Here is a 24,778-nt window from a genome sequence, read left to right on the forward strand (position 1 = left end):
GCCACTCCACTCTCCTCACAGCCATACCCACCTGTACAAAGGGCTGCCTGTCTGCTGTCCATCCTGCTGGGAGAGCAGCAGTGTAAGCATCAGCCCATTGGTATTAACTTGAGAGCCTCTCCCCATATGCTTGGCTGCAGAATCTGATACCATCACCCCTTCAGATTGCACTCAAAAGCCTCCCAAAGGTTCTGTCTCTAGCTCTCCATCCACTAGAGTCTACCTCAAATCCAGGCCACAACAATCCATACCTGAGTTGCTTTTTCCATACCTGAGTTGCTTTTTCCAGTTCCAACACCCAAAACAGACCCAAGGCATTATTTGCCTTTATTCTTTTCCCTGTAGTGGTTTCCACTTCATAGAGAAGCAGAGCATACACACTTCCTTATCCTGCACCAGCCAGCAGGATGTGTGCATTACTGCACCATCAGTTCGATGTTCAGCCTCCTCTGGAGGACTCTGGTTTCCACCACCAGATCTTCTTTCCTTCCTATTCCATGCACAGCCTTTGCTTCCATGTCCTGGTGCACACCAGTGCTCCTGCTCTCCTTCTGCTGGCAGGACTGTGTGGACCGACACTGCTCTGGAGTCAGCAGGTCAGCGGTCAGGGACAGAGCAGCGACCAACCCAGACAGCAGGATGGGAGTGGGAAGCAGACACTGCTCAGTGGAGAATGAAACCTTTGGGCACGGCCCCCTGAGATGGCAGCACTGGCAGCAAAAGCAGGGGAAGGCAGTTGGGCTGCACAGTGGGCATGTGGCCATCATGGGGAGCATACGCTTTAAAAACTTGCAAATCACTGGACTGCTAAGTGAATTAAGAAATAAATCCTAAGTCTTGATAGCTTCTCAGCTTGCTTAGGAGGGTAAAATGCTCTCAGTTGTGGGTGGTTCTTTTGGGGACACTGAACATGTATGTTAAGGGGTTGGTGCATCTGGCTTTGCAGATGCTGCCACACAAAACTGCAGACCACAGATGATACACTTTTCCACTTAACAGACTGGGGACATGATGCTTTTACTAGTGAGCTTCGATCTTTATCAGCCAAAGGGAAGAAAGAGGAAGTGGTTGGTTGCAGTGATGTAGGTTAATCCTCATAAGGTTACCTTAAAATGCTGTGGAAGACAGTACCTTTTCTGTGGCAGTTTGAGGCAAAAAAACTTAATGAGATTTTCATTTACCAGGGGTAATTAGGGCTCTGCTAAAATTACCATATTGCTTCAACTTCTCAGCCAGCTCAGGAATCTCTCATGGTACTTCTATCACAGAAACAGATCTGCAGGGTGACATTTGCTCCCCCTTAACTTTTTGATGTGACAAGTGTGCAAGCAACTATGTGGGGGAAAAAAACTCACTTTAGGAGTCCTTCATTGATCCAGAGGAGCAGAAGTAAAGAAAACGCCAACAAACTGATACAGGTATTCTTGAGAAGGAATTTGTTTAATGAAGAACATATTCTTGTCTAAACCAAATGGTTACTTCTTCTCTAAAAAATCTTACGTTTTATCCATGCTTATATGACATCAGAGAAAACTGAGGACTACCATTTTAAAACAGCATTGCACTTATATACGAAAGGCCACAATTCTGCTAGAAAGAGCTTCCACTCACAGTTTAGAGTTAAGCTGTGTCAGCACCTTCTCAAGCTTTATTGCCAGTGCCATGTTACCTTTAATTCTCAATTTTCCTGTCATGAAGGCCAGGGTTGGCTTTAGTTTACCTGAAAAGAAAAAACAGAACCATCAGAAAATGAGAAGGAACTGGTGACAGCCTGTGCACAGGAAAACATAATGCCACTACAGCAAGACCTAGCAGCTATACCAAGTTGTGCTGTAAAAGAAGTGCACACTTAGGAAACCAGTAAAAAACTTCTCTGGAGCCAGAAAAAAACTGAGTAAGAGAGCCAAACTGCACCAGATGTGGCATGCTGTCATGTAATTAAATTACCAGATTATGACCGATTTTAACTGAGACAACAACATGCAACTTGGTCTCTGAGCAGAGAAGAAACAAACCAGCTTACTTTCCTACCAAGTTCAAGCAGCACACATTTAGGAAACACACACTAGAGATGTACAGGGCAGAAGTCCAATAGATTGACCTGATTCCTTCTGAAGCTACACTGGCTGCTAACATTGCAATGCCTGGTGAGTAACAGCAGTATCAGCTTGTGTGCTCTTCCTGCTCACAGGACAGAAGAGTTCTGAAACACTGAGGAGTTTCAGCGGAACCACAAGAAGCCCACAGCCCCTCCACCCCAGGGTCACAAAGCCCATCAGCAGGTTTTCTGGGAACCACCACCCTGGCAAAGGCCCCTGTCACTCACCTGTGAACATTTTCACAAAGTCGGTGCTCGACATGCTCATAACCACATCAGCCTTCAGAGGAGGCTTCCCGGAACCAATGCTCCCTCCCTTGGTTTTCAGGTCAATGTACCAGGTGCCTGCTTCATCACCTGAACAGACAGTGAGAAAGGAGGTGACGAGGCAGGAGAGCATAGCCCTCCCAGCTCCTTGCTGTCAGACGGCGTCTGCCATGCCCATATGGAGCAGTTACAGGATGGTGCTTGTGCTGGCCGTGCTTGCCCCATATGCTGGCGAAGCCAGCCCCAAGCAGGTGCCTGCAGCACTGCATCTCGGGTGCACGGGCAGGAGAGCCCCAAGGTATTGTCCTGCTGACAGAGCTGGTGGCAGCTGGTGCTTTCACCATGGCCTGTAAGCGCCCCCATCTATCATCCTGAGAACCCTGTGCATGGGGCCAGCACTGTGGCAGAGCCACCCCAAGCATCCCAGGAGCAGCAGCAGCTCCCATGCGGTCCGGAGCTGGGCCCAAGGAGCATCCCATGGAAAGGAACAGAAGGTGGTCTGTGTTGGGATCGGCTGGAAGAGGTGAGTGTTGCTGTCTGAAAACACCCTATGCCTTCTGCTAGGAGCGTGAGCATGTGGAGGTTGTACAAGTGAGGGTCTTACCGGATAACTCAAATTGAAAGATGCCCTGAGTGGTTCTCACATACTCTTCAGTTATTGCTCCCTGAATAACTCTGAATGTTTCTGCAACAGGACTCAACAGCTTGGCTGCAGCAGATTCTGATCCTTCTTGCTGGGATCCACTTAATTTCTTCTCCTCCTTGAATGCTTGGGAACCACCTACAAGAAAGTGATTATTTTCCTCTTTCAAATGCAAAACATTTTAAAACTGCATGTAAAAACATGCATAGAAAACTTAATTTGAAAAAGTTTGAACTCCACAGTACGGAAAATGAGTATTTCAGTACTGATACTGACAAAGGATGTTTTCTGCACCTGGGAATCTGAACAGGCGTACAGCACTGACCATATTTCTGCAATATATTTCATTTCCTAATACATCAAAGAAGAGTGAAAATAAAACCACAGAAAGATTATAATTCTGACTGTTCACAGTTCATTACAGATGCTTACGCAGCACACTGATTTCTAACACAATCCATACACTCCTGACAGCACTCCCATAAAATAAATCTGTGTCTTTAATACATACCACTTTCATCTCAAAATACTTCCATTTTGTTTATCTTGCTAAGAACACGGATATTTTCATTCATTCTTCTGCAAAGGCTTCTAAGCTGTAAATCCATTCACTGATTCAATCTGCATTTTATTGTACTGCAGAGAACGTACATTTTACATCAAAGGACAGCATCTGCCATTTACAAGGCTGATTGAATTGAACAGCCTCTAAAAAGGCTGTTGTAGAGAGTCTCTTTGGTGTTTTCAGTATCAAAAAAACAGGTAAGACTATTCTGTGGCTCCCTACAAAATAACCTGCATTGTGAGGTGCAGGGAACCAACAGCATCCGTCCCCAGTAGAACAGTCCTAGTGCGACTGCTCAAATGGCATTTCCAACCGAAAGTGACTGTGTTCCAACTTTGCTCCTCTGCCCTCCTCTTATTCCTATTTTGCCACTCCTATGCAACCTGTCCAGCATTCTTAGTTGCCCTCCTACTTGACACACTGCAATTCTGAAAAAGCAAAACCAATGCTTTTCTGTAGAAGACTCTTCCATTTCATCTAAGAGATATTTAAATTGTGTAACTGCGTTAAGTTTTGTCTAAGAAGCAATGGAGGCTTTATATTGTGTTCTTTAATATGAATATAGCAAGGCAAATGAGACCGTCCTGCAAAACGTGCAGTCTGCTATCCAGTTTCTTTTTCCAGCAATATTTTTCCGTCATATTTATGCTACCACAATTCAGATGGTTAAGAGAAGACTTCTCAAACTAAGGCTCTGATTTTATATAATGAAAGTCCTGCAGGAGGTAACATTTTTTCCCTAGCTTGAGGTGCAGAGTGGCTTCCATTAAATTTTACTCTCCAAATGATAAAAGCTTTTTGTCAAATAGCTTGAGTGGAGTCCCAGCTCTTGGGAAAAAAGAAAAAACATCTTGAAATAGAGAGAGCATTCAATATTGTCAGAAATTATGGACTTTTACACACAGTGCTTTCCTTACCATATCCTTCTTGCTTCCTGCCTGTCATGTCAGTTTCAAGATCCAAGAAGAAGTCAGGCACCAGGGGGTGACCTAAAAGAGAGGAAAACTGTAAGTCCAAGCAAAGGTGAACAGTTCAAACAGGAATCCATTTCATATAAAACTACAGCCAAGTTGTTTAAGTAAATAAACTACAATTTGAAGGAAAGACATAGCATGAAATAACGTGTTTAGAGTTTGGTTCATTTAAAATCTGACCTAAAAGTCTCTTAAAGTTGCAATGAAAAATATTTGAAGAAAAACAAAACCTATCTCACTAGCTGGTAAATAGTAATATATACATCTACAGAGCAGGTACATTTTCTTTTCATGAAATAATAGGTAAATAATTCTCTTCATTAAATAGGAACCTGAAGGCGCGCAACTCTGTGGGACCTGACAAGACGCATCCGCAGGTCCTGAGAGAACTGGTGGATGTACGTGCCAAACCATTATCTATCATATTTGAGAAGTCATGGTAGTCTGGTGAAGTTCCTGCTGACTGGAAAAGGTGAAACATAACCCCTATTTTTAAATAGGGGAAAAAGGAAGACCCAGGGAACTACAGGCCAGTCAGTCTCATCATGGTGGCCAGCAATATCATGGAACAGATCCTCCTGGAAACCATGCTAAAGCACATGGACAATAAGGGGGTGATTGGTGACAGTCAACATGACTTTTTGTCGTGGTTTGAGCCCAGCTGGTAACCCAGAACCACGCAGCCTCTCACTCACTCCCACCCTTCCTTCTCCCCCCGCTCCCGGAGGGATGGGGAGGAGAATCGGAAGAATGTAACTCCCACAGGCTGAGATAAGAGCAGTCCCGCAACTAAAGTATAATACAAAACCACTACTGCTACCACCAGTGATAATAATGATAAGGGAAATAACAAGGGGACAGGATACAATTGCTCACCACCCGCCGACCGATACCCAACCCGACCCGAGCAGTGATCTGGGCCTTCCGGGTAACTCCCCCCGGTTTATATACTGGGCATGACGTGCTGTGGTATGGAATACCCCTTTGGCTAGTTTGGGTCGGATGTCTTGTCTCTGCTTCCTCCCGGCTTCCCCTCCTCCCTGGCAGAGCATAGGACTGAGAAAGTCCTTGGTCGGAGTAAACATTACTTAGCAACAACTAAAAACATCGGTATTATCAGCGTTGTTCCCAGGCTGAAAGTCAAAAACACAGCACTGCACCAGCTACTAAGAAGGAGAAAAATGACTGCTGTAGCTGAACCCAGGACACTTTTCTAAAGGCAAATTGTGCCTGACAAATTTGGTGGCCTTCTGCGATGGGGCCATGGCATTGGTGGGTAAGGGAGGAGCAACCAACTTTATCTACCTGGACTTGTGCAAGGCATTTGACACTGCCTGCACAATACTCTTGTCTCTAAACTGGACAGGAATGGATTTGACCATTATGCTTCCTTATCCACTGAGACAGACTACTCAGTGGATAAGGAATTGGCTGGATGGTCACTCTCAAAGAGTGGTGGTCAATGTCTCAAGGTCCAGGTGGAGATCAGTGACAAGTGGTGCTCCTCAGGGGTCGGTGTTGGGACTGGTCCTGTTCAACATCTTTGTTGGTGACATGGACAATGGGATTGATGCGCCCTCAGCAAGTTTGCTGACAACACCAAGCTGTGTGGTGCGGTCAACATGCTGGAGGGAAGGGATGCCATCCAGAGGAACCCTGACATGCTTGAGAGGTGGCCAAAGCCAACCCCGTGAAGTTCAACAAGGCTGAGTGCAAGGTCCTGCATCTGCATCAGAGAAATCCCAAGCACAGCTACAGGCTGGGTGGAGAACGGATTAAGAGCAGCCCTGAGGAGAAGGACCTTATAACGGGACCTACAGGGGACTTACAAAGAAATTTGGAGAGGGACATTTTACAAGGGAGAATGGCTTTAAGCTGAGAGAGGGGGATTTATATCAGACATTAGGAAAAAACTCTTCCCTGTGAGGGCAGTGAGGCGCTGGCACAGGTTGCCCAGAGAAGCTGTGGCTGCCCCATCCCTGGCAGTGTTCAAGGCCAGGTTGGACGGGGCTTGGAGCAACCTGGTGTAGTGAGAAGAGTCCCTGCCCATGGCAGCAGGGTTGGAGGTAGATGAGCTTCAAGGTCCCTTCCAACCCAAACCATTCTATGACAATTTTTTAATTTACTAAAATTTTACGGTTAGACTCTCAGTGAACTTGTATGTGCTTTCCAGGAAGGCATGTTCTGAAAGCTGAAGCAAAGCAACTCTTTACAAACTAATTAAAGAGTCCCTATAAACACAACTGTATTAATATTCTCCATACCACCATCCCTCCTTCCTGAACCTACTTCTCATCTTAAAGATGTGTATTACCTGGTGCAATTGCATAGGCATCAAAATCCTTAACTCCTTCTTCTCTCAGCAGAACTTCATCAATAATGAAGTTTCCAGTGAAACTTTTTGGTTTTGTTAAAATGCAATATGCAGCATCTGCAATGATGTCCGTTTTCCTGCATTGTTTTTCTATTCCAGATCCTCCTAGCATATCCATAGCAGCTGTATGTATGGCTAGAAAGTTTGGAGGGTAAGAAAACAAAGCTTTAGCAGTGACGACATGAAATTCCCATTTCTCTGTCAAGCACACAAACTTTGTTCTCCTTTCATGCAAAAGACTGTATCAAAACAAAGCTATGAAATACTACTAACCAACAAATTATTCTCTAAAAGCACTAGTAAAAAATAAGAAAACTATTACAGGAACCAAAAAGAGGAATAACAAGCAAAACAATTTATGATGTTCACATCCCTCTATCCCTTTACCAGTGAACCCCCCTGGACTTCCTCCAGGTTATTCAGGACATGAAAAACTAACAGGACAACTATTTTTCTTAAAGTGCATGCATGGCACATCAGTGATTAAGAGATCTTTGCTTTGGTGATTATCACACTGAAAATCTTGATGCTTAATTTTAGCCATGTAATAACTCCCATGAAATAAAAAACTGTTTCTCTGAGGTTACTGACAAACCAAATAGCAAAATTTCAAGTAACTTATTCAGTACCCACAGAAAGGCTACGTCAAGCACAAGATTACAATTCAGACCTCCTAAACTTCTGGTTGTCTTATTAACCAATTCCACTAACTTCTGCACCATTCCACTAGTCTTTATTATGCTTCCCCCAAAGATGCTACTAACACTGTGGCATGTTCCAGTTCAAGCCTGTCATTTGCTCTTCCAGGCTGAGGTATCTGTCCCATTTTTCTTTCATGCTGTTCCACAGAGCAGCTATTTCATTGTAGCTTTTGGCATTTGTCACGTTACTGTTTTCCCCTCATACAGTTCTGCTTCATGACTTTTTTCCCATCTGCTGTCTGAGACTCAACACTCTGACCCCAAGTTTTGGGACAGATTTGCAAATCCTCTCCTACAACTGGGGCTGGCAGGTCCTTGGAGGATAAACCTGATTTCAAATCACTTCTGTCCTCCTTTCTGTGTTTCCATTCCACACAAAGTAACAGCAGCTTTGATTCAGAAATTACCCCAGCATCCCTTAAAAAGCAAAGAATAGGCATTGTGCAGGACACATCCATCTGAGCTGGATCATCAATTTCCAACATAGGAACTGGGAAAAAGGATAGCAGTCTTCCATGCTAGCAAGGAGATTCCATCAAAATGTTTTCTAGGAAAGTGCAAGAGTGGGTAGATGTCCTTGTTGACTTACATATTTACTTTCCTGTGGTGAGGATTAGTCCCTAGGTTTCATTTACCTTTGACCAACCTCAGCTTTTTTTTCAAATCATCTGAACTGCTACAAATATGCACCCAAATAAAAAGCAGCAAATAGATAGACTAGTACATATTCCTAGGTTTCCCTGGGCCTTCTTCTCATTTTTAAGGATAGGAAATAAGTTTGCCTTTCTTTGATCCTCTCAAATGTGATCTGTCCTGAAAGATGGTGGTTGTTTTTTCTTTTCTTCCAGTAACTGCCAACAGTTCAGGTAATATTTCTGCCCAATACTCTGATGAAATTTACCAGGCTCTGTTGACCTGAATATATTCCACTAACCTGTTCACTTTTCCTGGCCATGCTTCTGCCACTTCTCTGTTAGTGCCAACTATTATTCTTCTGAGCACAGTGAACCTATGTGCACATACTGAAGCAAAAAGGCTTTAAACTATGAGGTATTGCCTCATAGTCTGGCTGCCCGTTGTTCCACCTATTTTATATAAAGTGCTTTATATGAGGTTAGATGGAGAATTCCTAGCATCTCATTACCAGCATACTTTCATGTGTTTCAACAATCGGTTTAATCAACAAATACCGGCATACATACTAGCACTGAGGCTAATCACATTTGTATGAGATTATAGTGGATTTTTTAATTAAGAACTTTGCAACTGTATCTTAGAGACCATGGAAGTCTATGTCTCTATCTCTCTGGTGACCATATGAAGTAGTTAACTTTGTAATTTTTGGAAGATAAACCTTTTGAAAGAACATTTTTTTGTACTGGCAAATTTGCACATTATTATCCTCTTTCATACTTGAGGGCACTTCAGTTTTCACAGAGGCATCAATTATTTATATAAATTCCGAGCACTTATCTAATGTTTCTACCAGTCTTAAACCAAATGAGCAAGAATGGATTCAGCAAATACAAAGCTCTGTCTGCATATCTTTGATTTTATAGAAAGCTTAATAACTTTTTTAATTACTTTGCAGCATCTCACATAGAGAAATCATTATTTAAAAAACGCATTTATTAGAATATACTGTTGTCATTTGTAAACTGAATCTTCACGTACTTCCAAGCCTCATGTTCTGCAGGTTCCTGAGGGAAACAGATATCAGCTGCACTCTGTAACAAGTGCCAGCTTCTGCAGTGTTAAACTCTTTCTTGTTTTAGCAGGTACACAGTAGCACTCTAATGCACAAGAGAAGGAAGCTTTTCTTTGGTTTGGGTTTCTCTTCAATAAGAACGTCAGATTTTGTAGAAGTTCCTTTAATACTAGACTGTACCTGGGACACTGGTACTATTACTGACATTTGAAGTGCTACAGCATATGCAAACACGAGAAAGAAATCATGTATTCAACTACGTAATATAAGACTTAATGTAACTTCTGCCTATAAAGTTAGCTATCCTTCTGAACAATTCTTCATCATGAGTGGGTGGACAAATTCTCCTAGGTTCTGTTTTCCCTTGCTATGGAAAACACAAAGCTGAATTAATCAGATGGGTGGGGGAAAACACCCACGTTGTAAAATAAAGACCTAGCATAACCAGCTGGTCTCTGCAGGAAGATAGCTTCCTGCTATCAACAGTTCCAGTTTTCCACACTACGCTGGGACCCATAAAACCACTGAATCATTTCCACAATAGTAGTGGATGTTTTCTACAGCATATCCAGAATCATAGAGAAGGTGTTTAAGAATCAGAAAGCTGCAAATGGTGCAGCTAATGTGCCTATACAGCTTGTAAATATGTGCATTTACAAGACACAGGTAATCTTGTAACACCTTTTTGCGCTAGAAAATTAGTAATGTTGTCCGTAGCTTGATAGCACATCTCTGAAGGAAATACTCTACATCAATTCCTTCGCTGTCCCTAACTCTCATACACAATTTACATTGCTTAATCAGTGACAAAAAAAACCCACAAAATGGTAGGTAAAAGATTACCTCTGCTAATGGAAAACCAAATTACTCCTACATATAAGATTCTGAGGAAATATAAAACCCATTTAGCAGCAGCATTTTAGGGACTAGTGAGGTCTAGTGAGCTAAAGGCTTTAAAAACCAAGTTTCATGGCTCTATTCCAGATAAAAAGACCCTGGGAAATCTCCACTGAAACTTTCCTGAGGTTTTCCTGGAGCATTCAAGAAGCAAGTATGTGAAAACAAGCACATATTTATTCTATCTCCTTCAGAAATAGAAAAATACACCAGACCCAAAACGTGAAGGGTGAGCTTTCACTCTACTGCCAGGAAGGCAATCCAGACCCTGAAGTAATACGTGCAGTTGCCTTTAGTACATCAAATACTAATATCTTATCCTCTTCAAATTAGACAGTACAGGTTTTGTGATGATATAATTATCATAAATTATATAATTAGCGTTCAAAAAGTCAATCCCTTATCAAAATATTTCTATGGATAAAACTGATGGTGCAAGCAGGATTACAACGCATCAATTTCCTGCAAGAATTTAGGATGCAGGCATCCAGACCTACGAAAAGGGACCAAGTCTGTCAGAGATACTAACCGAAGTGTTCAACTGAGGATTCCCTAAAGCATTTAAGCAAAGAAACCCAGCTGATTTTATTTGAAATAATTAAGTTTTGCTCATATGCCTCACTTCAGAGGAAGCAAATCATAGCGTTGCAGGTCACACTAGAAGTTACAAGGCGCCTGCAATTGTGTGGGGACAATTGCAAAAGTGTCTGGGGACAAAACAGTTCTCACACAGGAGCCCCAGGCCCAGAAGAGGATCTTGCTGCGTATTTCATTTCTTCTTCCTTGGCAATCCCAGGCACAGCTATGGGTTGGGTGGAGAAGAGATTCAGAGCAGCCCTGCAGAGAAGGACTTGGGGGTGTTGGCTGACGAGAAACTGAACATGAGCCGGCTCCAGTGTGCGCTTGCAGCCCAGATACCAACCGTATCCTGGCCTGCATCAAAAGAAGCGTGACCAGCAGGTCGAAGGAGGTGATCCTGCCCCTCTGCTCTGCTCTCGTGAGACCTCACTTGGAGTGCTGTGTGCAGTTCTGGTGTCCTTAACACAAAAAAGACATGGAGCTGTTGGAGCAAGTCCAGAGGAGGGCCACGAGGATGATAAGGGCGCTGGAGCACCTCCCGTATGAAGACAGGCTGAGAGAGTTGGGGCTGTTCAGCCTGGAGAAGAGAAGGCTGCTTGGAGACCTCATAGCAGCCTTCCAGTATCTGAAGGGGCCTACAAGGATGCTGGGGAGGGACTCTTCGTCAGAGATTGTAGTGATAGGACAAGGGGTAACGGGTTTAAACATAGACAGGGGGAATTCAAGTTAGCTACAAGGAAGAAGTTCTTTACTGTGAGGGTGGTGAGGCACTGGAATGGGTTGCCCAAGGAAGTTGCTCCATCCCTGCAGTGATCCAGGCCAGGTTGGACAGAGTCTTGGGCGACATGGTTTAGTGTGAGGTGTTCCTGCCCATGGCAGGGGGGTTGGAACTAGATGATCTTAAGGTCCTTTCCAACCCTAACTATTCTATGATTCTACGATTCTATTCCTTCTTCCCTCCCTTCACTAGTTAAGGGAATGAACTGCTGTTGCAGTGTTTCATAGCACAGTGACTGGGTTCACACCATTAAAGGGCAGGATTACCCTTTCTTTGCTGATATTAACATCAGTATCATTTCTGTACATAGATGAATTTGAGGTGAAGAGACTGGCCTCTTTGGCAAACAGCTGACCAGATGCTTAACAGCCCCTGTGATCCTAACTGACTCATAGACAACAAACTTAAGTTAATACAACATGGGAGCACCAAGTTATTTTTCTTCCACAGCGCTCTTTAATTTCCTGATGTTTGCAAGCAGATGGTTCTATGAACAACATTTTGTTTGCTGCAGGAAACTTCCAGGAAATACAGAATTATTTCTGCATTTACAGAGGCATATATCTTGTTAGTTTCACCTACGCTCTGGCAATTTAACTAGCAAGGAATTCTTAACAGTACTACATACACAGACATTTAATTCCTACCAATGAAAGCATGCTAGTACTGTTGTGATTTTGTCCAAAACAAAACTATGAGCGCATGATAAAGAGCACAGAGAAGCCAAAGACTGTGCAGAAGCTTCAGCCAACTGAAAGGATTGAATGAGTTCCAAACTAGTGTTTGGATCAAAGTGGCAATGGTCTAGTGAGAACAACAGTGCAAGATCACAAAGAATATGCAAAAGAAGTGCTCGGTCTCCTGAATCAGTTCCAGAAGTTTGAAGTATATTCAAAGTCAAATAAAATAAGCTGTAGAGGACAAAATATAGAAAGCCATTATTTTAGCACCATTAAAAAATAAAGTAAAAAAACAATCACCTGTTTTAGGCCATAAAGCATTGACAGCAACTTCTCCTCTAAATTCTTCTGCCATTCCCAAAACGCACATGGACATCCCATATTTCGAAATGGTATAAGCTAAGACAAAAAGTGTAAAAAAAGGAAGTTACAGTCTATCAATCAACGGAACTTTAACTGTGAGGGGGGGGGGGGAAGAAAGAAAAAATTATTTTTGTCATAAGGAAAATTAAGTTTTGGGGGACAAAACTTAATCCTTTCAAAAACAAAATTTCTCCCTTCTCCCCATCACATACAAACTGTAGTCTGCCAGATTTTCACTACAAATAAGAGCTTGGCAAAAATGACAACTGAAGCCTAGCTGTATGGTGGTTTTGTTGTGCTTTTTATACAGCACACTGACAAGAATGCTCAATTTTTTAAGGAATCTTAAGGCATACTAGCTGCTAACAACCAAAGTTGTATGCTATGGAAAGCAAAAAGAGAGGGAAATAAATAAATAAATAAATAAATCAATCAATCTAAATCCTTGTCATCTACCCGTTATGAGAAGGGAAGCTTTTTTGGGGAAAGAACTGGGACTTGCTGGAAGATTTTAACATGACAAATGTCTAAAACTGAAAGGTTGTTTTACAGTTTCAACATACGCAACATTAATGTCAGAAAAAATGGGGTTGCTTTCCAATCTCAAAATTAATTTCCGTTTTAAAAGACAACATTCAGCTTTATCTCAATTAAATCAAGTAAGAAGCTGAGTGAGTCAGTAAGAAAACAGATTTTGGGTTTCCATCTCTATTTGGAACAGAAAATGTTTTCTAGTCTTCAGAATTCCCACGAAAAAGCAGAGACTCTTACCTTGAAAATATTCTTGAAAACATAAAGGACGTATTAGGCCATCAAACCTGCTAATCGTTTTCCCATAAAATAGTATCTTCATGTTAGGTACAAAATACTCTGGGGAACCATTAAGGCCAGTCTGTATACAGTGCTAAAAATACAAGAACTGGAATTCTGGGCTGGCATTCCTGCACATTTCACCAGGTATTTACATGGTTCTCAAAAAAGTAACAACACTGGTTCCAAAAGCTACTCACCACAATGATTTTTGAACCACATGGGATTCAGATTCATAGGTGGGCTGAGGTTCAGGATATGGGGGTTCATACTCTTTCTCAAGTGGGGAAGGCATATTTTAGACCTGAAAGGAAGATTAGACATATCAGTCACCTCTTTTTTTATTGAACACCTATAAATACAGTAAGACCATACAAGTAGACCAGTATTATATTTTTCATGAAAAGTCCAACACTGACACCCCAACCACATCACTTATTTAACTGATGTAAACAAACAAACAAACAAGATCTGTCCTAGCTTACTTATCTCAGGCCTAGTGCTCATTCCTGCTAACAGGAAGAAGGGTAATATAACCCCCATTTTCAAGAAGGGGAAGGTGGAAGACCTGGGGAACTACAGACCAGTCAGTCTCACCTCTGTGCCTGGAAAAATCTTGGAGCAGATTCTCCTGGAAAGCATGCTAAGGCACATGAAAAACAACGAGGTGGCTGGTGACAGCCAACATGGCTTCACTAAGGGGAAATCCTGTCTGACCAATTTGGTGGCCATCTGTGATGGGGCTATGGAACTGATGCACAGGGGCAGAGCAGTTGACATCATCTAGCTGGACTTGTGCAAAGCATTTGACACTGTCCCGCACGACATTCTTGTCTCTAAATTGGAGAGACATCAATCTGATGGATACACCACTCAATGGATAAAGAACTGGCTCGATGGCCACACACAAAGAGTTGTGGTAAACGGCTCAATGTCCAGTAGTAAACCAGTAACAAGTGGTGTCCCTCAGGGATCGCTGCTGAGACCTGTCTTGTTCAACATCTTTGTCAGTGACATGGACAGTGGGATTGAGTGCACCCTCAGCAAGTTTGCCGACGACACCAAGCTGTGTGGTTCGGTTGATACGCTGGAGGGAAGGGATGCCATCCAGAGGGACCTTGACATGCTTGTGAGGTGGGCCGATGCCAGCCTCATGAAGTTCAACCAAGCCAAGTGCAAGGTCCTACACCTGGGTAGGGGCAATCCCAGGCACTGCTACAGGTTGGGCGGAGAAGAGATTCAGAGCAGCCCTGCAGAGAAGGACTTGGGGGTGTTGGCTGAAGAGAAACTGAACATGAGCCGGCTCCAGTGTGCGCTTGCAGCCCAGAAACCAACCGTATCCTGGCCTGCATCAAAAGAAGCGTGACCAGCAGGTTGAAGGAGGTGATCCTGCCCCTCTACGCTGCTCTCGTGAGACCTCACCTGGAGTATTGTGTACAGTTCTGGTGTCCTCAACATAAAAAGGACATGGAGCTGTTGGAGCAAGTCCAGAGGAGGGCCGCGAGGATGATAAGGGGGCTGGAGCACCTCCCGTATGAAGACAGGCTGAGAAAGTTGGGGCTGTTCAGCCTGGAGAAGAGAAGGCTGCGTGGAGACCTCATAGCAGCCTTCCAGTATCTGAAGGAGGCCTACAAGGATGCTGGGGAGAGACTCTTCATTAGGGACTGTAGTGGTAGGACAAGAGGGAATGGCTTCAAGCTTAAACAGGGAAAGTTTAGATCAGATATAAGGAAGAAGTTCTTTACAGCGAGGGTGGTGAGGCACTGGAATGGGTTGCCCAAGGAAGCTGTGAATGGTCCATTCCCTGGCAGTGTTCAAGGCCAGGTTGGACAGAGCCTTGGGCGACACGGTTTAGTGTGAGGTGTCCCTGCCCATGGCAGGGGGGTTGGAACTAATGATCTTAAAGTCCTTTCCAACCCTAGCTATTCTATGATTCTCCAAACAGTGCAGCAGCATTTACTAAAGCTGATTTTCCAGATGCTCAGAATCCACAATCTCCTTGTAATAGTTCTGGCAGGGAAAACAAAACACCATGAGGCAACAAGTGAAATTAACAGAGCATCACTGAGTCATAAATATATTATCTTCTGATCCCGTACCTATTTCTTCTTTAAAACCATGATAAATAAATAATACTGTAGAGTGAAAGGCTATTACAAATATTCCAACCAAAACTGTAAACCTATTATCTGCTGACTGAACAAGTCACTGTTTCATTCAACTTACACACTGATCCATACAGACATACACACTTACACACAGATCTGTAAATCATAACTTTCACTTTACTTTATAGAAACTACCATTTGACTTCACTTGTAGCACTAAGGTAAATGTTTGCATTTCATAAGGAGAACAGCACCACAGTGGACTACATTAGTGACCTGCTCTTTACACACTTCACCAGGACCCACGCATACTGTCAGCCACAGCAGGAATACCTTCAATTGCAAAATCATGATCGTAAAGTAAATCACTTACCACCTCCTTAAACATTCTGGGGTTTCAACTCCCTTCAGTGTTGGTGTGAGAGGTTCACTAACACACATCTCAATTTCTTAATGTAAGGAACCAAGAATATGTCAACATGTATACTCTGCCAGATAGAACATCCTCCCTACCTCCTCCACACAGACAAAAAAATCCACTTTTTTTTTTTTTTTTTTTTTGGTATTTTAACTTCTTAAACATTATTTGAAAACAGATCTCTACAAATTACAGAGGCAACATACAAAGCAAGAGGAAAAAAAGGCTGAAATCACAGAATCACAGAATGGTTTGGGTTGGAAAGGACTTTAAAATCATAGAGTTCCAACCCCCCTGCCATGGGCAGGGCTGCCTCACCCTAGACCATATCACCCAAGGCTCCGCCCAACCTGGCCTGGAACACTGCCAGGGATGGAGCAACTTCCTGGGGCAACCCATTCCAGTGCCTCACCACCCTCACAGTAAAGAACTTCTTCCTTATAGCTAACTTGAATTCCCCCTGTCTTTGTTTAAACCCGTTACCCCTTGTCCTATCACTACAATCTCTGACGAAGAGTCCCTCCCCAGCATCCTTGTAGGCCCCTTCAGATACTGGAAGGCTGCTATGAGGTCTCCACGCAGCCTTCTCTTCTCCAGGCTGAACAGCCCCAACTCTCTCAGCCTGTCTTCATACGGGAGGTGCTCCAGCCCTCTTATCATCCTCGTGGCCCTCCTCTGGACTTGCTCCAACAAATGCTTGACGAGGTCTTCCCAATTGACAGTTATAAAAGCAATGACAAAAGACCATTTTAACTTTCCTTGAGAGGTATTAATATTTCATATACTCTTCCATTCACAGCAACACGGAACCTGCTTTTTGATCTTTTTAGGGCACAGTAAGTTAGATCCCTTCCAACCCAAACCATTCATTCTATGATTCTGTGAGAGTAGCAGCTAAAGGAAAGATGACTTGCTGTCTTGCTATGTCTCTCTAATTAAGAAAGCCTCTATTTATGTGTGGTTTTACACTATTCTAATGGCAAATCGCTTCACTGATTCTTAGCAAAAGAATATTAAGGAATATAATCATATCTGACAAACAGATTCATTTGCACAAAGGGGAACGACAGACACTCTTCTAGATAAAACTCTGATACAAAAGCTCCTGATCACATCAAGCAGCAACTGAATTTAGAGAATCTGCATCATCCTAAGGGTCTGTGTTTGTTGTTATTAACACAACCCCATCAAAATCAATGTTTTCATTTTAAAACAGAGCAATTTTGAATTATGTCCTGTAAATCTAAAGATGATCCCACCTACTGAATCCATTTCCAAAAAATGAGCAAAGTAAGGATCACAGGAACTGTGAAACCAAATCTTGGTGCATTAATTTAAATAGATGACAGAACTGGTATGCTGAATGTAGGCAGAGAACACGTTAGATTGTTTAGTTACATCTTTAACAGTTCTCTTGTAACTATGGGAAGTTATATCATGTCTCTAAAGATGAGAAAGGAAGCCAGCAAACAAGATGCTACACTTGATGTATGCAAAGAGTTACTCATTTTGCTTGACATGAAAGAGCAGACAGGATTTAGCAAAGCCAAGCTGGACCTCCATTTGAAATAAACTATTTTCTACTTCCTACCTGCATGGAGGGGCTTGTGAACACTTTATAATTGCAATTTGCAATTAATTCCTGGAAACATTAATTTGAAATCAGTTAGCCAATAACTCAGCAATTTCTTCTGAGCACATGTAGAACACTTGCACTTCAACTCTAGGGCAGCAAGACAGTTACACAATTTCTTAGAGAAACTGAGGCATACATTTTGTTACAATTACTTTGCTTCCTTCTCTCAGCACTTACGTAAGGTAGGTTCCTCGTACATTGACATCCATCATAAGATTTACCTTCTTCGTTTCTGTTTCCAAAGTGCCAGTCAAAGAGATGGCGCTTGCATTGTTCACCAAAATATCAATCCCTGGTTTTAAAATAAGCCATTTCACGTTAGCATTTAATGACAAAAGCAGGCTGTTCTTTTCTCTTTTTGTTTGAACACTGCCTGTTAATGCCCCACACCTTAGCGTACCTCCAAAAGTCTCCACAGCTTTCTCCACAGCATTAATAATTTGCTGTTCCTCCCTCACATTAACGATGCATGGCAAAGCCTTTCCTCCAGCTGCTTCAACTGCACAATTAAAAAATTAAACATTTAAAAATTTGCTCTCAGACGGAACAAATGGCATGAAATTACTGAAAATCTCTCATTCGACGATATGCTTCAAGGCGGCACTGAAAATCACACTCTCAAATTGCCACCTTTTTACATATTGCATAAAGAATAGAGAAGCCAGACCCAAACCTTAACACCGAGAATGTGTATGGTTCACACATACATCTCAATTAACATAGCACTTTCACATCTATACACATACATCTTCATTACAGTAATATTTTGATACCTCCCAGCATTCCTGGAGGGCAAGAGAGGCGCTAAGCTTATTCTATTAAAGGGGAATTGGAGCTAAGAAAGTTTATTCAGTTTTCCGCTCAGGTACAACAATTAAGCCAGGGCATACACCCCTGAAGCCTTCCTCATTTGTTACAACTTACTCTCTGCTGCAGCAGTGTAGATAGTCCCTGGAAGAGTCGGATGAGGCTCAGCTGTCTTGGCTGCTATCACAATGTTTGCACCATCCTTGGCAGCTTTCAAAGCAATGGCTTTGCCGATGCCACGGCTTGCACCTGTGATGAAGAGCGTGCATCCTGCTAGTTTCCTAAAGTGCAGGGGGAGAACAAAGCAAAACTTGTAAATCATTGACTTTTAGCAAAAGTAATTAGCAAAGTCTTCGAATCGAATGCCTTCATCATTTTACTAAGAAAGCAGCCTCTAAGTACAAAAGAAAAGGCTACCACACAGCAAAGTACAGTAGCACTGAAGGTAAAACCACTCCCCAAATCTGCAATCACCATAAGGCAAGAAGGTTACACAGGTCACCCAATTACACTTCTCCCTTTTTGTAAAATGACCCAAGACACTGTTCACAGCAGAGCTGCTACATTCTCCAACAATGGAAAAGGACTAAGTTGTAAAAATGAAATACTGCTTTCTAATGAGACAGCACGTCTCTCTAATTTACTAGTCACTGCCCTCTGAACACAAAAAACTGCTGCCTCAATGTGGTATAAAGTTCAAGGCCAGAACCACAACGCCCTTGCAGGGTGCTACACGCAAGTGCCAAAAACTTCCATTTTCAGAAATGGCAATTATTTCTTCTAAAGGTTTAACACTAAACTCAACAGTTTCCCAGTAGGGAGGTGACAAAATGCCATGGGGGTGGACTACAACAGGTTCAGAAGCTAGAGGGCAGGGCTGCTATCCAGAGGATCCCGAGAGGCTAGGTGAACAGAAGCCTTGTAAAATTCAACAAGGACAGATGTACAGCCCCATAACTGGGAAGAAAAGGTCCTGCAAGGATACAGAATGGGACTGAACGGCCAGGGAGCCCTCTCTGGAAAAGGCCCTTGGGGACTGGCAAAGAGTAAGCTCGGCATGAGCCAGCAGTGTGCCAGGCAACAGAGGCTGGCAGCATCCTGGGCTACAAGAACACCATAACCAGAAGGTGGAGGGAAGGGATTATGCCCCTCTGTTTGGCACTTGTAAGACCACATTTACATCCTGTGACAAGTTCTGGGTCCCTCAGTACAAGCTATATGCTGACAAACAGGAGCAAGTTCTGCCAATGGCAGACAGAGATGGCAAGAGGCTCAGCACTGTGAGAGGCCCAGTTCAGCCTGGAAGGCAGCCCTGGGGGGATCTAGCAGCAGCAGCCCCCCAATACCTATGCAGTGATTGCAGAGACGAAGCCGAGCAAACATGCTACAGTGCAGTGCAGGAGGATGAGAGACAACAGGCCCTTTCAAACTGGAAGAAGAAAGGTCTGAACTGCAGAAGTTCGGACTGTCTTGCCCAGGACGAGAGCCAGGCAACAATGCAGGGGACTGAGCTGCTTCCAGCCTTGGAGGTCCTCAAGAGCAAAATGGACAAAGCCCTGAGCAACCCTGTCTGACCTCCCAACTGACCTTTCTTAATGCAAGAGGCAGGGCTGAAGACCTCTCGAGGTCCCTTCCAACCAGACCTATCCAATGATCCAATCTGGAAGAGTCCACCCAAAGATTCTTTTCCCCAGATTACTACCTTATTTAAAATGTCAAGGAACATACACTACTCATTCCAGTCACACTCCCTCTAGTTTTCCCCTCCAACCTTTCCCACACTATCTACCTGGCTATCACCCTCAAATTTTCTTTTTTCTTGGTACAACTGCATCTCCAAACTACACAAGCCCCTTTTTCCCCCTATGCTTACTATCACCATTGACTATATTCCCTTGACTACATTCCCTCTCCGGCACTCCCTTCCTTCAATTCTAGCTCCACAATCTCCAATTCTGTCTCTACAGCACACAGAAACAGTGTTCACCAAAATAAGTAAAAGTCCTACTAAAAGGAAAAAATTATTTTCATCCCCTCTGAAACACTGAGCTGACTTGATACTCTCTCACGCGCTCCTTTTATACTTTTGTCAAAAAATAAAAAAAAAACAAGCCAGGCCCAAAACATTCTTTCTTCTTCCTTAATTTTACTTCTAATCCTGTCTCCCTCCAGAAGCTTCATTTATCATCTGCAAATTGGTGTGACAGCATCCTCACAGCCAGATGCACCAACCTCTTAAAATACTTTCTCGGTGTTCCCAAATGAACTGCCCATAATTTGGAGCACTTTACTCTCCTGAGCTAGATACGTTCACAAGACTTGTTAGCCCAATACTTCACAAGTTTTTAAATCTGTGCTTGTCTAAAACTGCTTATGGCCTGTACTGTGAAGGTTGCACTCTCATTGCTTCCACCATAGTTGGTCAAATTCACCTCTGTACCCAGCAGTCTCAGGGATCTTGGAAAAACAAGACAGGTTCCTTTCTCACCAGGCACAAGTGCTGATACAGAAACCTGCAGGTCACATCAGAGGTGCTTTTTACCACTTGCTTACACATACATTAGAAATTTAATGAACAATCCTGCTTATAACATACAGGTGCATATAATACCACCTTACCTTACTGGCTGTTAGCAGTGCTGGCTCTGAAAAGCCAAAGGTCATGAAATGTCTTTAAAGTAAGATCCTATATTGGAAGCAAATTTGATTGCCAGGTAAGAAGTTACTGGGTTGGAACATGAGCACGAGAAAGGGATAGAGAGAATAAAAGAGACAGAGAGTTTAATACCTGTAAAATTACAGCTACACTACCCAATTTGGATGCAAGTTCTCCCATAGCTATTCCCCCCGCAAACCGCTCTGCTCAAGGACACCACTAACGATCCTCACCACCACTTCCAGCCCCCTGCGAGGCCCCACCTGCCCCGCGCCTCCCGGAGCTGCTTCCAGCCTCCCCGCCGCGGGGAGCTCCCATACCGCCCCGCCGGTGTGCCCGCCCCTCGCCGGCCGCGGAACGGGGCCGGGGGCCGGCTGGGCGCGCGGGGAGAGCGAAGGCCGCTCGCAGGCCCGTAGGAGACGAGCCCCCGGCCGAAGCCCTCCTCGCCCCCCGCCCCGAGAGGCCCTTCGGTGGCTGTAAAGCGGCGGCTTCCACCTCAGCCTCCCCTCAGCCCCGCGGCTCTGCCCGCCGCCGCCTGAGGAGCGGGAAGCGGCGGCCGGGGCCGAAGGGAAAGGGAGTCCCGCGGCGGGGGCGCGGACGGGAGCGGGAGGCGCCTTACCCCGTGTTGGGCAGCATGGCGGCGAGTATCGACCCCGGGACAGGCGATGGAGCCGCCCCGCTTTGCGCAACCGCCGCGGCGGCGAAGGGCGGAGCGGTCGGGCGAAGCTGAAGGGCAGCGTCGGGCCCGCACGGGCGTGTGGGGGGAGTGGGGCGGCCGGGCCCGGCGGGAGCGGCGCGGGCTGTGGCGCGGCCCCGCGTGTGCGTGCAGGCAGGCAGGCAGGCGGGCGGCCGGGGAGCCACCGCTGTGTGAGAGAGGCTGCGAGGAGAGCAGGGGCGGGCTGGTCGGGGACATAGACTGAGGTGAGACCAGACAGGGGCGTCCATGGGGTGAGACAACTGGCGCTGGGAGGCTCCCAGCACCCTTTACTGGTGGGCGAAGTTTTGCTTTGGCCTGAACTCTGCCCCGGTCCCGCTCAAATTGCTGGAGTTTTGATCAGGAACACGTAATAGCACTCCTCCATCTCACCTTCTGCCTCCCGGGCTCATCCGAGCGCCTGTGGCAGGACCGTCTGTCTGCTGCTCGCCCAACCGTGCCCGTTCCTTCCCTCCCCTGCTCCCTTGGCACCTCTCTCATCTCACACTAACTGTGAGGTCAGCCCTTGCCTGCACGTCCTGAGCGCTCGTTACCCCTCGTTTACGAGCACTGTTTTCAGCACAAATCCAAACCATTGCCCCATACGAGCTACTAAGAAGAAAATGAGCCCTATCCCAGCCAAAACCAGCGCTGCAGCTGGTGCTGTGGCACTGCCGCTGCTGCGCCTGCCTCTGTCGACCGCTGTCTCTGCAGGGCCCTGCTCTTTTCCTCAACCCCAACCTTCCCCATGGCTGACCTGGCTCCACCCGAGGAAGGTGATGAGGAACATGCAGCCTTTCAGAAGGAGTTTGCAGGAATGGTCCTGATGAGTGATGCCAGCCGGGCCCTGGGTATCCTCCAGACAGAGAGGAGATCTTTCAGGCCAGCGATAGGCTTTGAAACAGTGCTCCTGACAGACCCAATGAACGTGCTGCTGGCCTTCCAGCCACCTGTGTGCTTCACATCACAGAACGGTTTGGGCTGAAAGAGACCTTAAAGATCACATAGCTCCACCCCCCCTGCAACGGACAGGGACATCTTCCACTGGACCACGTTGCACAAAAACCCATCTAGCCTGGCCTTGAATGCTGCCAGGGATGGGGCAGCCACAGCTTCTCTGGGCACCCTGTGCCAGTGCCTCACCACCCTCACAGTGAAGAGTTTCTACCTAACATCTAATCTGAATCTGCCTTCTTTCAGTTTAAAACCATTCCCCCTTGTGTGATTTCTACATTTATCCCTATTCAAAACAGTTCTGAACCACCTTTAACAAAATTTCAAAATGGAATTAGAAGAGATTAATCACGAAAAAAAGAAGTAATAAGTTAATCATTATAATCAAGTTCTCAAAAAATACCTTAAAAAGTGGATGGGAAAAGCAAATTCTATTTTAATTAATCATTAAAGTGCTTCAGTATTGTGATACATATATGTATATACACAGATATATGGAAATATTTTGTTAGACTGAGATATTTGAAGGGTATGAGATTTAATCACAGAGTCCGATTTAGCATTTTTGCCATGTGGATAAAAATATGAACTATATACTTATAACATGCAGGAACAAAGAGGTATTTCTAAAGAACTCAGAGATCTTACTATAGCAGTATTACTGTTTCCTGTGCACAGGCTGTATCCAGTTCCTTTTCATTTTCTGATGATTCTGTTTCTTCTTTTTAGATAAGCTAAAGCTTTCATGTCAGGAAAATTAAATGTTAAAGGTGACATGGTACTAGAAATGAGTCTGGAAAAGATGCTGCCACAGTTCATTTCTGAACACTAGCAGAACAGTGGCCTTTCATGTATAACTACAACACTGTTTTAAAATACCAGTCCTCATTTTTCTTTGATGCAGTATAATAATCAATAAAATTTGTCATTGCTAGAGAAGACACAACTCAGTCTGATTCTAGTGCCCAACAATGAACATGTTTTTCTTAATAACTTGCTATAACAATGAAAAGAAAAAATGTCCCAAAATTCTCATGTTTCAGGGATTATTTTTTTTAATTTTCACTTTTTCTTCTGATTGCATGCCATCCTGTGTTATTGCAAGATGTAGAGCTGTAGAATTTTATTTCTTATAATGTTTTCTTGCCTTTGAATTACGTGACGTCTAATGAGACGTGAGTTCGGATCCCAGGATTAGGGGATGCACAACATGTTTCCAGTGTGCTGTAAGAGCTGATCTCAGCACTAACTTTTCCTCTGACTGGGAGACAAACAGCATTTTTCTCTCCTGTACTGGTTTCACAAAGCTTGTAGGAATCGACCATCTCCATCAGATGTTATTAGAAAAGGCTGACGATCTCAAGCTATTGGAAAAGTCAGTGTATGTGCTTTTGTGCAAAATATGGTCACAAAGTTTGTTTCTTTTAGGAGCTACCTTAAAATACTTAAAATACATATTTCGAAATGTACAGATATTACATAATATCTTTCAAGTCAACATACATATTCCAATATCTTTCCAAGACTGTCCTGTAATGGGTATTGGGAGCAAGGTTGTTTAATTTTGTTCCTATTTCATCATTAATCTATGCCTTTGCAGTTTTCCCTTCTGTGCAACTTCTCTGCCAAAGCATTTTGGGCTTTTTTCAGGATTGTGGGGGTGAAGGATAAAGGCGAGAAGGGCAGGAACTACCACATCCAAGACTTTGATTGGTATAAGTGGTTATGTATTCACACCCAACTGGACAAGCAACTTAGGACGAGAGGAAACAGCCTCAAGCTGCTCCAGGGGAGGTTTAGATTGGATATTAGGAAAAATTTCTTCACAGAGAGGGTGATCAGGTATTGGAACAGGATGCCTTGGAAGCGCTCAAAAAATCTGTAAATGTGGCCCTTAGTTATATGGTTTAGTGGTGGACTTGGCAGTCCTGGGGTAATGGTTAGACCTGATGATCTTAAACGTCTTTTCCAATCTAGTTGATTCTATGGTTAGCAAGAAAAGGAAAGCCAGAAAACTTGGACCTCTGTTTTTCAATTAAATGTATTAACACTATCTACTTGACCCAGG

The 24,778-nt window shown here is 44.0% G+C and overlaps 1 protein-coding gene across 1 annotated transcript; it reads right to left on the minus strand.

The window, feature by feature from the left end:
* Positions 1 to 1,416: 1,416 nt before the first annotated feature.
* HSDL2 (hydroxysteroid dehydrogenase like 2) lies at positions 1,417 to 21,896 on the minus strand. The gene is made up of 11 exons (XM_030469902.1): positions 21,682 to 21,896; positions 18,524 to 18,687; positions 18,000 to 18,098; positions 17,777 to 17,891; positions 13,638 to 13,741; positions 12,565 to 12,663; positions 6,862 to 7,056; positions 4,491 to 4,562; positions 2,970 to 3,146; positions 2,327 to 2,455; positions 1,417 to 1,720 (listed from the first exon to the last, which is right to left on the minus strand). Exons 1-11 carry the CDS (start codon positions 21,696 to 21,698, stop codon positions 1,608 to 1,610), a joined length of 1,284 nt encoding a protein of 427 aa, XP_030325762.1. The 5' UTR covers positions 21,699 to 21,896; the 3' UTR covers positions 1,417 to 1,607.
* Positions 21,897 to 24,778: the final 2,882 nt, after the last annotated feature.

The sequence above is a fragment of the Strigops habroptila genome, chromosome Z (genome assembly GCF_004027225.2).
Source record: "Strigops habroptila isolate Jane chromosome Z, bStrHab1.2.pri, whole genome shotgun sequence".
Taxonomy (NCBI): Eukaryota; Metazoa; Chordata; class Aves; order Psittaciformes; family Psittacidae; genus Strigops; species Strigops habroptila.

Excerpts from the sequence above, each read along its gene's own strand:
- HSDL2 (XM_030469902.1), bottom strand. Across the intron at positions 12,664-13,637 it reads GTGGTTCAAAAATCATTGTG|CTTATACCATTTCGAAATAT; the intron begins GTGAGTAGCTTT and ends TTTTTGTCTTAG. Across the intron at positions 2,456-2,969 it reads CTTTCAATTTGAGTTATCCG|GTGATGAAGCAGGCACCTGG; the intron begins GTAAGACCCTCA and ends CTGTCTGTTCAG.